Raw genomic sequence first — 16,907 nt, forward strand, 5'->3', positions numbered from 1 at the left:
AATCTCTCTCTCTCTCTCTCTCTATATATATATATATATATATATATATATACCAAATAGCGTGTTTCCTTATCGTGGTTGTGTGTATAATAAAGGATTGGTTATTAATAAAAAAGATATACCTTGTAAGGAATATATGACTTAAGATCCAACTAAAATTAAGATAAGTATGAACCCAACCTAAAAAACGCACCGCAAGATAATGAAGACTCATACTACATATCTATATCTAACATTTATATAAAAAAAGTTTGCTTTTTTATTATTGTTATTATTGTCAAAGTAAATAATAAAATATCTTTTTTGTCTGTTTGCGATTTTTTTTTAAAATACTCTTAACGTTTAGTTTCATTCAAAATTACTACTAAATGTTAATTTTATATAAATTTTAGAGACAAAATTGAAAACTTTCATAAATAATTTTGATACAAATCGAAAATATTAAAGACTAGGAGGCCAGCAATTTTTGTGATTGTTAGCCATCAACTAGCCATCAATAATGATTTGATGGTGTGAGATTGGTGTGAGATTTCATTCAATGACTCACATTTTTCTGCTGGTTACATGCTGGCCAAAATTCAATAAAACTGCTGGCCCGTAAACTTTTCCATTTGAAAAATTTTAGAGATAAAAAACGTTATAAATATTTTTAGAATGGAAGTAGCTAAGAACAGCTCATGAATGAGTGAACTTTACAATCTGTGTATAGACATGCATAGTTCAATTGAATCCGCGTTTGGAGATCTAATAAAATTCTCCGCATCTAAGCATTCCATTATATTCCCTTCTCATCACTGTGAAAATGAGTATGGGAAAGCTAGTGGCAATTAACTTTCCATAAGCGCAAAATCAAAAAGAATAGATCTGAAACCATGTTAGATCGAAGCATCATAATTGTGAAAACGTGCATTCATCCATACAAAATTGATATAAGTTATAACGATTTGCTACAATACAAAGTTAGCACCACTTGCTGTGGCCCACTTGCCATTTCTATCTTACTTGTTTTAAAAGACAAAGGACTATAGTTTATAATTTACATGAATTACGAACATGAAGCATTTATTGCATACTCAATGGAATAGCCAACTACAAAGGTGGCGGTGGGGTTATTTACAAGACAAACTGAACTCAATTATAATTAGCCGACGCATTCTAGCTAGAACTATGTACACACACAAACTAATCTAATGTGTGTAACATGGTGGAAACTCAAGTTAAATCGACTTCGCATGAAGTTGATATCTGAGAGCCGTTAGATAATTTGACTGATTTGACTAAATTTTCATCCAACAGCTGTATCAACTTCACGTGAAGTCGACTTCACCTGAGTTTTTATCGTGTAACATTACATTATTGTCTTCCAACGGGTGAAAGATCTGTTAAGTTTTAGAATTTTGAAGCACAGAGTTCTTACCATGAATAAATAAATACATATTAAACTAAGCCCAACTATGCATTTAATCTTTCACATAAGTCAATAATTAAGTCCTTCTGTCTTGGAAGCAATGAACCATTAGACATAGTAAATCCTAAACCGTAGGACCTTAATGAATTTCCTCAAGCCATCTCTTTCTACAACCTAATAGAAAATTCTATTGAGACTATTTACATAAAAATATCTTTATGTAAATATAATAACTAAAAATTATTAGATATTTTTGATATGTTTAACTAAATTACTTGACATGATAAATATCTACATTTTAAATATTATTTTTTTATAAAGACGTCTTTATATAAGCAACAATTATTATCTTTAAATATTATCTACATTTTAGATAATAATTGGGAAATCTTCATTTATCATAATGTTGGTGGGGGTGGGGTGGGGGGAATTACTTATAAAGATTTTTATAATTAGTAATCAATTCATGGAAAGCATTGCCGCTATGTTTTTGTTTTATTATTTAGGCCGAGGGCTCATTATATGATGATATTTAATAATAATGAATTAATGACGATGATAATGATCATGATATATTAAAAAAGAATAGTGGGATCAACACGGTATCACTTAGGATTTGATATAATCAAATGACAATATATATAACATGACATTTTCATCTAAATAAATAAATAATACACATTTGTAGAATTTCCCTCCTCAACTGACCCACCCACCCCCAAAATTACAACAAAACAACCTTGGTTTTAACTCTGTCCACCCAATATGCAAACATTGCATCAGCAATCCAATAAAATGAACAGCTACTCGTATCAAAATATTATTTTTTGAGTACATGGAGCAACTAAGGACCATTGACTCATAGTAGTGATATCTGGTAGGTCTAGGTTGATATTAACGAGGAGCAGAAAAATTACCTCCATAAACTGTTCTAATGTAAAATTTCATTCTTCACCAGACATGAGTATAATGTTATGATACTGAAAAGTCAACTATTTGCATCCCTCTGCCAGCAACAGCAATCTGATAATGGTTCCTACATATGATACAAACCAGAGTCAGGTGAAAGAATAAGATGATGCATCACTCAATATTGTCCTGTCATATTCTGATATTTAACAATCACCTGACACAGGCTCTAGCAGATAATGCTTCTGGCTCTGGTACACTAACTATTAGATGTGCATGCTCGACGAGTTTACTGTCATGAAGTCGCCAGCATCTGACTCGCTGATCAAGTCCGGTTGAAAACACCCAAGACCCATCCGTCCACACACCTTCACAAACAAATGCTACCGATGATTAAACTTCTTGAAAACAGAATTTCCATAAGCATTTCATGGTTATCACTTGTCAGCTTTACAATGGGTATGGTTTTGCAGAGGTCATAAATATTTTATTATCTAGTCAATTAAAAGCAAATGCTAATCTCTTGGAAAATCATTTCAAACGAAAGAGTATTCTTGTAAGCATGAATATCTATAAAAGGAATCATAGATTTAAGATTTAGGGTGAGAGAAAATGCTAGAGGAAGTAAATGAAAATTTTCTAGGGAAAAAAATAAAAACAAGGAAGCACTAGTCTAACAAATATCACCTAACATGCCAACTTTTCTTCAAAGAAAGTAAAATTGCATATTCATACTGACGAGAATGAAAACGCTCCTTTTGAAGTATATTTAATTATTTACTCTGAAGGATAGATTCACCTTTAAATTAGGTAGGTCAAAATAAGAATGCTTTCTAAATTAAATTGGGGTCCATGGATGGATACATCCTTGCTACCTAGCGAAGCAACCTCACTTAAGAGGAGTTTTCTTTTAAGATGAATAATTAAATGGTATCTAACCTTTGACTGAAGAGCTGTGGGCCGAAGGAATTTTCACATAATTTAAGAACCTGATTCCATAACTCTTGCTCCAACTTTGAAAACTTATGTCCTCATATTCAGGTCCAGAGGTCCAATATCTTATTTCTGGAGTCACAACCCCATTATCTGAATTTGTTGACTTAAGTGATAGTTCAACGGTAAGATGATGAAGTGCCTGATCATCACCACCACTAACTATACTATATACATTGCAACTATTGTTGTTTTGGCCACCTTTTATCTCTGAAACATGGAGACAATTGACTCCAGATTGATGAATATTTTGCAAAAGGCGTAGAGGCTGTATTTCACATATTTCCACCAAGGAATTATCAGTTTTAATCTCCGACTTAGGGAAAGCTGTTTGCGTGGTTTGGGAACAACCCATTTTGCTGTCTTCGGATCCATTTGTTATTGAAGAGTCACCACTAACAGTGTCAGCATGACAGATGCTTTTGGTTTCATCTTTTGCTTTTGAGGTTACCTGATCACTGGGCTGCCTTTTCTTTGACAAACCACTGCTCAATGATCTCCACCATCTACCACCCTGACTTCCTCTCCCTGATTGTGGGCGTTTCTGACAATCAAAGAAATTCTCTACATTACAAACAGAAATCCTCTGCATAAAAGCTTCAACACTATCAGTCAGGTCCCAAAAAGCAATGCTCCCATCAGTAGATCCACTGATTGCAATATAAGCATTTCCAAATTGAGTGTTTTCTGCAGAAGAAAGTAAAGACACAATACAAGCAAAATTAAACCAGGAAATTAGATATTTGACAAAAAGATGTACAAGGACATCTAAAATTATTCTAGTGTGCAGAGTGAAATGTGAGATAGGAATGCCATAATCTTCTTAATTCTAGTTTGGCATTGTCACACACTAAACATGCCACAAAATAATACCTAATTACAAAACAACTGCCTAAATATTCATAAAAGACAAACTAATAAAGAGTATTGTAATAAACAAACTTCCAGATTCACAATAAAAGGAATGAAACAGGTGGTACAGAACATTTTCCAGCCTCACATCAGGAAAATACTCACCTTTAAAAGGCCTAGATATGGGGAAAATTATATGCTGCAATGACAAGACTGGGGCTAGTAAGGGAACTAACAAAGCAACATCAAACCTGCCAACGGAAAGGGAGCCATGTTAAAACATAACAAATGATTAAAAAGCATGGAACAACATTATGATAAGAGTTAGGTAGGAGCAACTGTATATACCATAGGCGGAAGGGCAAAACTAAAGACCGTAACACAAGTGTAGCATCTGAACAGGCAACAACAACAAAACAAACAGATATCCTGAAAAGTATTAACATGGAAGTAAGTTTGAGATTTTTTTTTCCCCATGAAATTATGTTCAGAGTTCACCGGAAATAGAATCAAGTAACAAATTGGTGTTTCTTCTACCTGGAACCCACACATTTAACAAGAAAAGCAGTAACAGCAAGATATCTCCAGTCATCCTCATGTTTATCTTTGATTGAGTTCATCATTCCCCTTTCATTCAACAGAGATCCAGGTCTACCATCAACCTCTGTATTAGAAACTTGTTCAGCAGCACTTACTACATTCTCGGGAGCATTTTCCGGATATTTCTGGGTAATCGAATATCTTGCTGGCATATCAGTAGAAAGCCACTGGAATGTCATTGATGAGGGCAAGCTTGACAAAAATTGATCAACTCCTTTTGAATTATACTGATGATCAATTAAAAGGTCATTTTTGTCACTCTGCTTCTGATATTTCAGTAGCCAAGAAGTTACCACACGCTTTGCACCCACAGATATGAGTAAGGTTAGATTATCTTCACCCTCAACAGCAGCATTCAGTTCACCATTTCCACCGGGTACATCAGTAGTACTTGGTGAAAAGGTATGCAGTTTTGACACACAACTAATTGATCTTACAGCTGATCCTCCAACATGTTCACCAAGCAGTTTTGACATGGACCAATTTTCAATATCTGGAGAGTACCTAAATCAAATAGACACATTAGGTGTTTAATAAGGTATTCAATCCAGCTCAACCAGACAGCAGACAGTACTTACAAAGTCAATCTCACAGTTCCATCCTCGCATCCAGTTGCAATCCAACTTAATTTAGAAAATAAGGTATGCTTATAAGAATCTCCAGGGAGTATATCTTCAGAGATAAAGCACAAGGAATGTATCTCTCTCCCATGAAATTGCAAATGTAACCTCTGAGGATATATCTTCTCACCTTTATCATGAATCCAGTGTCTATGGATATGTATCATTTCATCCTGTAATAATTGTCATTGTTGACTGATATGTTTAAAGAAAGATCTGATGGCCATATTCAGGTGCTTTAAGACACAAAAAAGTTTAAAGATATGCAAATTGTTTAGTTGTGTTTCTCAATAATTAAGAGTTCAAAGCATCAAGAAAACCTTGACAAAGGCAAAGCAATTTTCCTTCTCTGGTATATCACCTAGATAGTAGGAGTGAGGACGGCGCCATCCACCGCATGGAATTTTCACCACCTGCAGACAATGTATGCAGTTGATCATAACAGCTAGAGCAAGAAGTAATGTGATGCGAAACAGAGAAACAAAAGCAAATATTAATTGACCAGACTAGAGGAAAAAGATAGTCAAAGTACCTTACTCTCATTAACTAAGTTCCACACTATGAAATCAACTGATGCAAAACCAGCTGCATAACCGCCAGATAATGTACCAACAGAGTTGTTATTCGCAGAAACATTTTCAATCAAACTCAACTCTTTCACCTGTTTCAACCCCATGAATTGCAAAGTACGCATATCTCTATCATATTCTAGATAGCATATACATCCGTCTGCTCCGGTCTGAACATGAATAAAAATCAGAAATTGTATTCAAATTATGGCTAGTCAATATTTGCAGTTCTGTTTCCTGGCCTGCATATTAACAATACTCTTCAATAGGAACCTGAATAATCAAACTTACTGAGCTTATCTCAAGCTGATTATGACCAAGCTTAGTCACAGAAACACTAGACACACTTGATATACCATGAATCCCTTTGAAATGATTTGCCGGAGTTATCTTCCCTTCTTGTACTAATGATGTGCCAAGCACCAGATTCTTTGGCAAAGGGAACACAACCATATTACCACGTACATCTCCACACACTAGGATCTGCATAAAATTTGATATTCAGATTCCAGATGAATTTTCTATTTTTAAATTTGGTAACATCTCTGAAAATGAAAAATATCCGAAGATGTCCCAATTCCTTATTGTTCTTGAAATTTTGAAAATGTCATATAAGGTACATTTGTTTTCAGATCCTAGGACTCAGTATTGTATTTGGTGATCAGAGACTGGAACTAAAATTTCAGTTCCGAGACACTTTCAGTCTCTTCAGTATCTTTAGAAAGTGGGAACACAGGAGACTGAAATTTTTAGGGACGGAGAATAAAACTTTAATAACATTTCTTCTCAAAAATACTCTCATTTAACTTTTCAAATTTCAAATCTACCCTTCAATCTCCATATTTATCTTAAACTAAACATATTACTAAGACATAACTCAGTCTAGTATATTTTACACCAAACACAATACAGAAACTTAATTTAGTCTCTTTTTCCCAGTCTCAATCTCTTAGTCTCTATCTCCCTTCCAAACGCAACTTGAAAGTCCAACTCCATCTCTACCCAAAAGTTGTTATTTTCATTTAATGCATTAAGGGTCACAGTCTTATTTTATATATATATATATATATATATATATATATAAGAAAAAGAGAGACAAAATAAATGCTTTCCTCATAAGTTATAAGAGTTCGACGGAAAAGCTATATCATAAAAGCACTATTTAAAAGCTTAAACAAATGTAGACGAAGTCAGAATGTCCGATTCTACCAATTAGCTTATATTCTACCAGACAACATGAAGAAGCAATGCTGAACACTTCAAACTCCACCAAGTTACCCCTGGAAGACAGGAGACAGATAATCATACCTCTCCTTCCACGCAAGCATCCAAACACATTAGCCGCATTCCAAAATTTGATATGAAATCTGCTATATGTGATGCACTATTACTCTTCATGGAGCCTGCGAGGCTAGATTGTGGGGGATCAGGCAACCTCCATAGTTTCAATGTTCCTCTAGGATCAGCTGTGAAGACATACCTACAAATTTTTGCATCATCATGTAAAGATAATCCTTTTATTAACTTGAATTTGAAACACAGTGAAAGGAATAGGAAACACAAAAAATATAAGTATTTATGCACAAGTATATGCAAAACCAGAAGGGGTAAACTAAGAATATTATAACGTATCAGGATCTCCAATCTGATTGCACAACACAATATGCATGGTAAGATGAAACCATGGGATGACTATGTAGCTTAACACATTGATACTAGGGCCTGTTAAGTGTGAACCAAAGAAATTAATGAAGTCATGCAAGTTAACTTATCAATAAGTAAATTTCTATTCCCTCGTTGAAGTTTCTTAATATAGGTTATCCCTAATGAATTGCAAGGCCAGGATACTTGTCAAGGAGTGACCAAAGAAGCAAAGGTTAACACCTCATTAACTAGATTCATGTATCTCTGCACTGGCTCCTAATCTTGTCAGTAGGTTACACAGTATTGTTTAAAGATACAGGTCATTACCTGCATCCCAGAGATTTGCACCAATAGGTACCCAAGAGCCGTCTCTCCATGTCAGCTGACCAGGTGAAGTTTAGTCTCACTGTAGGAGTACAACCATTATCAGTAACTCCAATAACTGTCATATTTCCTTTACCATCTCCAATAGCAACCCAATTGTCAGCACCGCAGTCAAGTTCAATTGAGTCCTTAGACAATAAATCCATACAGATAATTTGAGCCCCATTGCTGACCTGAACAAGTTGCTTCCACTGAGCACCTCTTGCACCAATGAATTTAGCATGGTAAAGAAAACCATGATTTGTGGCAACATAAAGACTGTCCTGAGAGGCAAGACGTAAACAACGTACATATTCACTCTTGCTGCAACAAACAAGATAGGAAAAGTTAAACAATACTAAAATTGGTAACAAAGGTGTCCCAAATTGAGTTGACAATTCTGAAGTAGGTATCTAAGGTGAGCATCACATTTAACAACCCTACCTGTCCATGAGTCCAATACGATCCAACACATTAGGGATGCAAATGGAAAATGTCTCTGCCCTGTCAGGAGGGCCTGGTGCTGCTGCCAATCCGCTGGATACAGAAGCATGAGGCTGATGCACTCTGATAGCTGAGTCAAACCCAGCCGTTATGAGAAGTGCCGAATTTGGGTCATACATACATCTCCATATACCCCTCCCTCTACATAACAAAGAATTCACACACTCCATTATTGCCCTATCTTCATTAAATAATAACATAAGAATTGAAAGGCATGCATGAAAGGCAGGAAAAATTTGGTGTCATAAAAACCAAATAGATAAGGCAACCTAAGTAGTAGTGTAGCATTCATGTATAATTTTTTGTGAAGCGGTTGCATGCTAATATTGCAGGGTATAACCACTAAGGGTTATGGAAATCCTTCAGTTCACAGAATTCAGGAGTTAAGATAATCAATTATCTTCAATGGCTGTTTGTTTAGAGCCACACAAAACCCAAAAGCCAACAATTAGAAATTTAACTTACAAAGATCAAGGATTGGTGTTTTAACTTACATGTGCTCCTTAATGACTTGCAGTTGTTCACCATCAACTCCCCATAGACGACACGTACAATCCTCACTGGCAGTGACAATCAACTGCACAAATCCATACAAAAAGAGGACCATTGCATTAATTTTGCTTTGCCTATGTACCTTGAGAAAAATTGAAAACTGAACAACAATGATTGGTTTACGTGATCAGCAATGCAACAATCCCAAACTCGAGCATTATGTCCGAATAAGACAAGGGCAGTGGGATCATGCCGCGTAAAATCTTCCACTTCAATAGGAACTGCCCAGACACGTGCACTACATTAAAGAACAGAGAGACTAATCATGAAGTGCATTGTTTTCAAAGAATAAACATAAAAACGTCCCACAATAGGACTTAAAGAGACAAACTCACCTACGGTCATCAGAGACAGATACCAGTTTAGAGCCACAAGACGACCATGCTATTCGGAAGATTGAACCTTCATGTCCAATAAGTTTACATACATGAACAGCCCCATAAAGTTGATCTTTGAACATACAGCAATTGCATAATGAAATGCTCTGACGATCATTGTCTTCTCCGAAGCTTGATGAACACTTATCAAGCTGAGGGGCCACTTTCCAAACAATAATCTTCCCAAACCAAACATTTTAGAGTAGTTAAAATAAAATAAAAATCCAAAGACATTAAGCAACATGCCAAAAGAAATTTTCATCAGAATAGTAGCATGCTTTATGCGAAACTTTGCAATCATGAATGTTCAACATGAATCAATCCCTGATCCTTACCTCATTAAATATTGTGCCAGATGCAACACGGAGAGCTTGAAGATTGTGACCCCATAGTCGCATCGAGTACAAAAGGCACCGCACTATGATCCAATTACAGATATAATCTCAATAGCTAAAAACCAAAGTCAATAAAGAAAGGAATCAAAGCCATGTCGTAGTAGTAAACAAACCAACCTGAAGATTGAACCTTGAGAACCGTACAAGAGTTGGAGATGTCCCAAACGTGAACTGAATTGTCGCTAGATCCTACAGCAAGAAAATGGCTCTCCACATTGGAATGAGCTAAACAACCCTACTACCCAATTACAAAGAGGCAAGCAAGCAAGAAAGGAAGATAAGTAAGAATAACAGAAATAACTACGAAGACATTAACGAAATGCTAGAAATATGGTGGAGAGTACCGTGAGAAAGCAAACATCCAAAACCCAGTGAGGAAACTTGGGCAACAACTGAATCAGGTTCAGCTGCGGGGACTCAGAAACGGCGTCGTATGAGAAGCTGAAAAGCTTGAGCCTCGTTTCGCCAAACACGGCAACTACAGAGTGAAGAGTGTCTTGAGAGGTGGCGATGCCATGGACGCGGATGCCTTGGAAGACAGAGAAGGATCTCAGAATCTTTGCGAGTTCTAAGTCGTAGAGAAGAATCTCAGATCCTAAACCAGCTAGAAGAAGAGGAAGAGAGTGATTGGGGATGCGAAGTAAACACAGAGCCGAAATGTCTCCAAGGTAAGGGCCGCGCTCCAAGCGCCATTTGCTCAAGTTCTGATGCTCCTCTTCCACCATTGATGAGTTTCAGAACGAAGCTTTAAGCGTAATAAGTTTTCTTATTTCTTTTATTGGTCAGGAGCTTAGAAAGGGTTTAAGAGCGACTGAATTGAAGAATTCAGGGTTTTACAAGTTTGGACCATTTTTCCCTCGGCCATGAATTTGTAAGGTGGCTCCGGTTACGAAGCACCGAGCGACTTTTTTTTTTTTTACTGAAATAAACTAAACAAAGAAATTTTTTTTTTTTTGTGTTTGGGTGCACATACTTGTTTTTATATTTTTAAAAATAATTCTGATACATGCAGTGGAGCTTAGTTCAGATAAAAGTGGCCATGATCCTCCAAATTTTTATTAAAAAATTAATAATACTTTTTTAAAAAATAAAAAATAGTTCAGTTGGCTCAAATATTTTATTATAATTTAAAATACCAAAATTTAATCTTCATCTCTTGTTTTTATTGCATAATAATTTTTAATTTTAAATATTCAAAACATATTGGATTTAGACTAAATTGAGTATATTCGCATTTCGTAGCTCTCTATTCAATAAGCAATATTTCATTTACCTTTGCGTTCAAATATAAAAAATTAGGTATTTTTTATTTATGTAATTTAATATTAATTTATATTTTACTGTTTATTTAATTTAATTTTTTATATGATAAAAAATATTAAAATATTCAATAAGTATTGATATTATTGTATGTGTATAAATTGATAAAAAAAATTTAATAAATATTATAAATTTTAATATTTGTTCTTCTATTTTTTTTTTTACATATTTTATCGGATATATATTCAAATTTTTATATAAAATAGTCATAAAAAATCAAAGAGTTGATGATGCATTTTTTAAGAAGAAGGCTAATATTCAAGAAGGAAAACATATAACTTTTACAATATCAACACCTGTAGATAGTTTTTCTACTTTAATGAATCACGAAGAAAGTAAGATACAATCTTCAAAAGTTTAAAGAGTTACATCTGATGAGTTTGACCTTAATTCTTTATAATGATACCCTGAAAAATAACTTCAAATTTGACAATATTACCCAAATCAGAGAGATGAGGTTAAACGAGCTTATTTTAAATGAGATTCATATCAAAAGCATCTTGACAATTATCTTCTATCTGCCCTCCCTCCAAAATTTCGTTTCAAGCTCCGCCACTGGATACATGTATATTTTTTATAGTATTATACTAAAATTTATTTTGATATTATTTTTTTAGTAATTAAATGGGTTTTTTAATTTTGTTAATTAAAAATAATTTAAGTATACAATTAATTTGTACTAACTATATTTTTATACAAATGTCAAAATTGTTTGGTATATGAATAATATTTTTTAAAAAAATATATTTTAATTCCATAAATTTCTCATATTCTTATAATGACCCTTCAAATAGATTTTATTCTCGCAAATCACAAATCAGTTGCAATGTTATATTTGTTTCTTCTATTTTTTCAGTTTAATTCTGCGACCCCAAATTTCTTCTTGCATGTTATATTATGTACGTTAATTTTCATTTTAAATTCAATAGTAAATACTAGAATGGACTTGGGATATACATTTGCTAGTAAAAACTCTCTTTTTAGTCTTTTATCTGATATAATTTGTAATGTTGTAGATGCAGGGAAAATCATGTTGCTCTGGGTAATAACTGAAATTTAAAGAGCCAACATTTGAAATAACAAAATCTAAAGACAAAATAGTCATGATTGAAAATTTATAGACTTGAGTAAATTTGCATAATTAGTGTTCTAAGTTCTAACACTTTGTAATTTGAACATTACTCTAATTTGAAAAGATTAAGTCCTCATAAATAATTCTATTTCTTAAATTACAATGTTATAATTAAGTGATCTCATCCATTAAAACTTTCAAAAAAAAAAAGTGAAAACAAACAAGAGAGATAAAAATTAATAGGTGAATGATGTAGAGAAAGGAAAATATTTACTCTATGGAGAAGATAAGAATTTCTCTGAACAAAAATCCAAACATAGAAGTATCATCATCTCGTAATTTTGGTTCCAACAATATATTCACCGTTCTTAACTACTCAAAAAATCCAGGCATTTATCTACTAGTTCTACAGAGTGTACAGAACTGTAGATGACAAGTCGATGGCAGAAGATAAGAGGAGGCTGCTGCAAATTGCCACACCAAAAAAAAAAAAAAAAACGGCACCCCACTTACATACCTAAGTATAGAGGGCACTCGCCGTTCCCCCATTTCGACAGCTGATCAAAATGTATACCCTAAACGGCCAAACCAAACAAAAAGGGCTCACCCATTAAGGCAATGGTATTAAACCTTCAACAAAAACAAGAGTCATATCCCAGCGTGCTATACTTGGGAATCCCACTCAAATTGGACCATTGAAATCATCACTCCTGAAACTAAAACTGGAGTCTCTGTTTATTCCAGTTTTATGCTTGGAGATACTTCACATTATAAGGCCATGGAGAAACAGATCCGTATTCAGTTGAAGAGCCTCTGGCCTCCCCCATTTCGCCAAACACCTCGCACAGGCAGTCCTCCGGAGTCATTCTTGTTACCTGGCAAAGGGTCTGTTCCAGGATCTGGCTCAGTCTGAGAGTTATCAAAATCAAGAAGGGCTGAAGCAGAACCATCCCCAAGTCGCACTCTAAGAAATTTGGAAGTTTTTTTACGTTGTTTACTGCCAACACCAGCATCCTCCTTTTTCTGATTTGATAAAATTCCACTCGATGCCTCTGTCTGCCCACTGATTCTCAAAGGTTGATTTCCCGAATTGGTATCAATCTGCTGATTGATTTTTGACTTTCCCTTGTTAGTTCGATAATCACCCCTTGATAGCACCTCCAAATTCTCTTCTGAAGATTTATAGCTTGACTGTAGTTGATGTACTGTGCTTAAGAAGCTATCTGCTAATCTATCTGTGGAGTTACTACCACTACCATCTACAGACTTACCTTTACCCTTCTTGGAAGCATTACTACCTTTAGAGGGTATGCCAGAACCACCATGGACCCATCCATTTTCTGGTAAAGCATTCCTTTGCAAACTACTTTTGTACGACAAAATGAGCTCTTCCTTCTTCTGAGGATCAGGCAATAAATTAGCCATTTCGGGTACAAGATGAGACAAACCAAACTGCTGCACACAGTCCAGATATGTCTCCGTATCAAGTGTGCCTTGACGATATTGACCAGATATGTCTTTAAACAAAGTGTATCTATCTTCATCAAAATCAAGAGCTCCACGAATCTTTTCAACCAATGACTTGTTAGCAGACTGAACATTTTCCACATTCAACGGAGTCTGAGTGCTTGCAGATAACTTGCTCACTAGTGAGGCAGAAACAGGAGGGAACTCAGAAATTGAAGCTTCAATGGGGTTGCTCTCAATGAGATTTGGAGCAGATGCAGAGTGAACCATTCTTCCATTATCACGTGTGTCCCGCGAAGAACCAACAGATGATTGTGCAAGGGCAGTTTTGGGTGTAGGCTGAATAGAACTAGCATAAGTTGAGGGTGAAGGTCCACTGTTATTTGCGGTCTTCATCTGACTAGAATTACGTGGCACTCCAGGAGCAGCATTTGATTGCAGTCTAGCTTGGGTAGAATTACGACCTGGTGCAGGCCAAGCATTACCAGCATTAATTACAGAAACATTTCTGTTCCCATGCCGACGCAAGCGTGCTGCCATGGTATTACTGGATGAACCTTCCAACTCCTGTTTGGACCTTTGCTGGTCATTGCTGGAAGCTAGTGGGAGTGGAGGGAAGGATGAATCTGCTAGTGCTGCATTCCTCGAGTTAGGTCCTAAGGCTTGGAGGTATCGTGCAGATGCTTCAGATCCCGATGTAGCTAATGATTCAAATGGCTGAATAATAGAATCAACATCAGCATTACCATCATCAACTGCAACTTGCCCACTACTTGAAGATGATGGATCATGAAATGTTTCCGCTGCATTAGCCATCTGCAGGCTGGCTTCAATGGCCATAGAAAGTTGATTTTCAGAAAAATCACGACGAAAGGAGCGGCCTCTTCCGCGGCGTTGGTCTTGATCATTACGCTTATACCGAAAGCTGGTCGGTATCTGCAGGGGAAGAACAAAAAGCTAACTTAGAGGAGTAACAAAGAAAGGAATATACTATTTGCCGTAGCAACGCCAAATTGCCAATGAAAAACAACAACAAACAGAATCGATTGTCACTGTACATGCCTGAAGAGCAGCGTTACGCTTTGACCGTGACATTCGCCCTCCATGTTCAATAGCATTATGCCTCTAAGCCAAAAACAAAGAAAAAGAGATTTAACAATGAGAAATAATCTCACAACAGTAAAGCAACTTATAATTTTATTTACAATGTTAGATAGAAATAGCAGAGCCAACCACCCTAAATAAAGCCTTGGGATAAAAAACAGAAAAAAGATCTATTTGTCATAGGAAGCACCTTCATTTCTGCTTCAGATTGAAACACAATAAACTTCTTAGCAAGGCAAGCTTCATCTTCACATAAGAAGTGCTCATTACGGAAATGGATCTGCACCAGCAGACATGATCATACAAATTCTTAAAGATTGAAGCAACAAAAAAAAATAATTTCAAGTCACCTTAATTAACAAGAACATAAAATAAAAAAATAACAAATATCTTACCTCCAGGTCATCATAATTCTTATAGTATTCATATTGTCCTGGATGCTGCCTGCATTGAATATACAGATTGCATGAAACTTATATTTCAATCCATTCAGACCAATATAAAGGCAGGGATATTCCCCATTTGAATGGCATAGTTCCTAGTTTCCTACCTTTGGCATATATGACAAGTATAATGTTCTGTAGACATGTGTGTGTATAATTCATTATCCCCATAAAATGGGGTTCTACAGAACTCACACATAGGATGCCCCATAAAACCACCTCTCTCACTCTCACTTCCATCCACTTCTGAATCACCTGTGCTTATATGCTGATTCAACTGTGCTCTGGTATAAAGCTTTTGCTCGCATATAAATACCTATGCCATAGACATGATGGTCAAAAACTTCAATATGAAAACAGATTACAAATTCTTCCATCAGACTACACATGTTCACGTTTAAAAACATTTATATGAACCCAATAGTATTTTATAGTTCACCTTCCTCCCCTCCAAACATAAGCTACACATAAGCAACTTATGACGGTGGAATAAGTGACCCTTCAGCTGCTCTATATTCCTAAACCTCTGCCGGCGCTTTGAGGCATCATGTGGTTGCTCCTCCATCCTGTCACATACACTGCAGGAAAGCCTGCACATAGCCTTGATCATCCTGTAATGGTCCATATCATCGAAATATGCATTTGTATCCTCATGGTACCAATATGATCCAACCTTGCCCTCCCTTGGGTCGGAGGGTAAGGATGAAAAATCATTAATCATCCGTGTATAGTCTCCTAGAGCCTGGAAGAATGCAGTAAAAATGAGTATCAACAACATCGTCAAACTCAAAAGGTAACAACACTTAAAAGAACATGGAATTAACAAATCAAGCCCCATATTTGAAGTACATAATTTCCAATAAAAAACGGTAGTGTCAATTTCCGAACAGTAACAGCAAATATTACTTAAAAATTTACTAGATTAGTTCAACGACAGAAATCCATAAAACAATAATGCCATGTTTGAATTTCTCATCAGATGCTCTTTAACAAAAATTAGCTGAGAACAAGTCATGACAACAACAACGGAAGTGGCAGTGACCATAGTAGACAATGCACTTGCAACTTAGAGACTTGACTAGCATTTGAATTGCAACCAAAACATGCCAATGTGGCGCAATTAAGATCTTAATTCAGTGAACAGAGACGAACGAAAAAGAAGCAATACGATAATACGGCAACAGACGGAAAATTCAAGATTCATCCAGTTTATGGAGGAGTGGCAATACTAATTTTATGTATACCTTGGTAACGAATACGGTGTCGCATTCGGTCTTGCAGATGCAGCAACGGCGATCGTGGCATATGAATCGGAGGCGAGAGACGCACGTGGAGCAGACATCGCGGTGCATGCAAGGTCCATAGGCAACCCATTCCAAGGGCTCGGCGCAAACGGCACAACAATCCTCCATCGCGAAGAAAGATAGAAACCCTAAATCTGCTTGATCACAAAGCAAGGTTAGGTGCTTTTTTTCTAGGGTTTGAAATTGAAGGGGAAGCTTTATGTTCTTGGATGGAATATTTTAATTCAGAGATATGCGTGGGGGCGAAGAAAATTTTGACGAGGAAAGGAACAGAGAAATTGAAAATTCCGAGGACCTTCTTGTTCTGTGGTTGGTACTTGGTAGTGGGGAATTGCCACCGCCACAGTAGACCCAAACCCAACTTAAGCTTAATAGATTTTTATTAAATATTTAATCCATCATTTACGGGTT

General features: G+C 35.8%; 2 protein-coding genes across 3 annotated transcripts; both read right to left on the minus strand.

Moving 5' to 3' along the window:
- Positions 1-1,997: 1,997 nt before the first annotated feature.
- LOC112695680 (uncharacterized) lies at positions 1,998-10,642 on the minus strand. Of its 2 annotated transcripts, none has more exons than XM_025748118.3 (19): positions 10,131-10,642; positions 9,904-10,021; positions 9,727-9,809; positions 9,350-9,570; positions 9,138-9,252; positions 8,957-9,039; positions 8,403-8,603; positions 7,923-8,282; positions 7,260-7,431; positions 6,243-6,434; positions 5,915-6,121; positions 5,703-5,795; positions 5,341-5,555; positions 4,700-5,266; positions 4,511-4,591; positions 4,328-4,413; positions 3,257-3,997; positions 2,535-2,685; positions 1,998-2,444 (listed from the first exon to the last, which is right to left on the minus strand). In XM_025748118.3, exons 1-19 carry the CDS (start codon positions 10,509-10,511, stop codon positions 2,381-2,383), a joined length of 4,131 nt encoding a protein of 1,376 aa, XP_025603903.1. In that variant the 5' UTR covers positions 10,512-10,642; the 3' UTR covers positions 1,998-2,380. The 2 variants fall into 2 exon arrangements, with proteins under 2 accessions (XP_025603903.1, XP_072052720.1); XM_072196619.1 differs by having other exon boundaries at positions 9,904-9,975; positions 10,131-10,623.
- A 1,789-nt stretch (positions 10,643-12,431) lies between these two features.
- Positions 12,432-16,907, minus strand: LOC112695682 (uncharacterized). Its single transcript, XM_025748121.3, has 7 exons — positions 16,437-16,907; positions 15,632-15,934; positions 15,300-15,508; positions 15,145-15,193; positions 14,940-15,029; positions 14,708-14,770; positions 12,432-14,581 (listed from the first exon to the last, which is right to left on the minus strand). Exons 1-7 carry the CDS (start codon positions 16,602-16,604, stop codon positions 12,977-12,979), a joined length of 2,487 nt encoding a protein of 828 aa, XP_025603906.1. The 5' UTR covers positions 16,605-16,907; the 3' UTR covers positions 12,432-12,976.

Source organism: Arachis hypogaea, chromosome 6, assembly GCF_003086295.3.
Source record: "Arachis hypogaea cultivar Tifrunner chromosome 6, arahy.Tifrunner.gnm2.J5K5, whole genome shotgun sequence".
Taxonomy (NCBI): Eukaryota; Viridiplantae; Streptophyta; class Magnoliopsida; order Fabales; family Fabaceae; genus Arachis; species Arachis hypogaea.

What these genes read in the sequence shown, in the direction of transcription:
- LOC112695680 (XM_025748118.3), bottom strand. Translation starts at nt 10,511, where the DNA reads ATGGTGGAAGAGGAGCATCAGAACTTGAGCAAATGGCGCTTGGAGCGC. An exon ending in CTGGCACAATATTTAATGAG is followed by an intron (nt 9,571 to 9,726) that starts GTAAGGATCAGG and finishes TGGTTTGGGAAG; the next exon opens with ATTATTGTTTGGAAAGTGGC. An exon ending in GTTAAATGTGTGGGTTCCAG is followed by an intron (nt 4,592 to 4,699) that starts GTAGAAGAAACA and finishes AATACTTTTCAG; the next exon opens with GATATCTGTTTGTTTTGTTG.
- LOC112695682 (XM_025748121.3), bottom strand. Translation starts at nt 16,604, where the DNA reads ATGGAGGATTGTTGTGCCGTTTGCGCCGAGCCCTTGGAATGGGTTGCC. An exon ending in ACACCGTATTCGTTACCAAG is followed by an intron (nt 15,935 to 16,436) that starts GTATACATAAAA and finishes GCATTCTTCCAG; the next exon opens with GCTCTAGGAGACTATACACG. An exon ending in ACTTGTCATATATGCCAAAG is followed by an intron (nt 15,194 to 15,299) that starts GTAGGAAACTAG and finishes TATTCAATGCAG; the next exon opens with GCAGCATCCAGGACAATATG.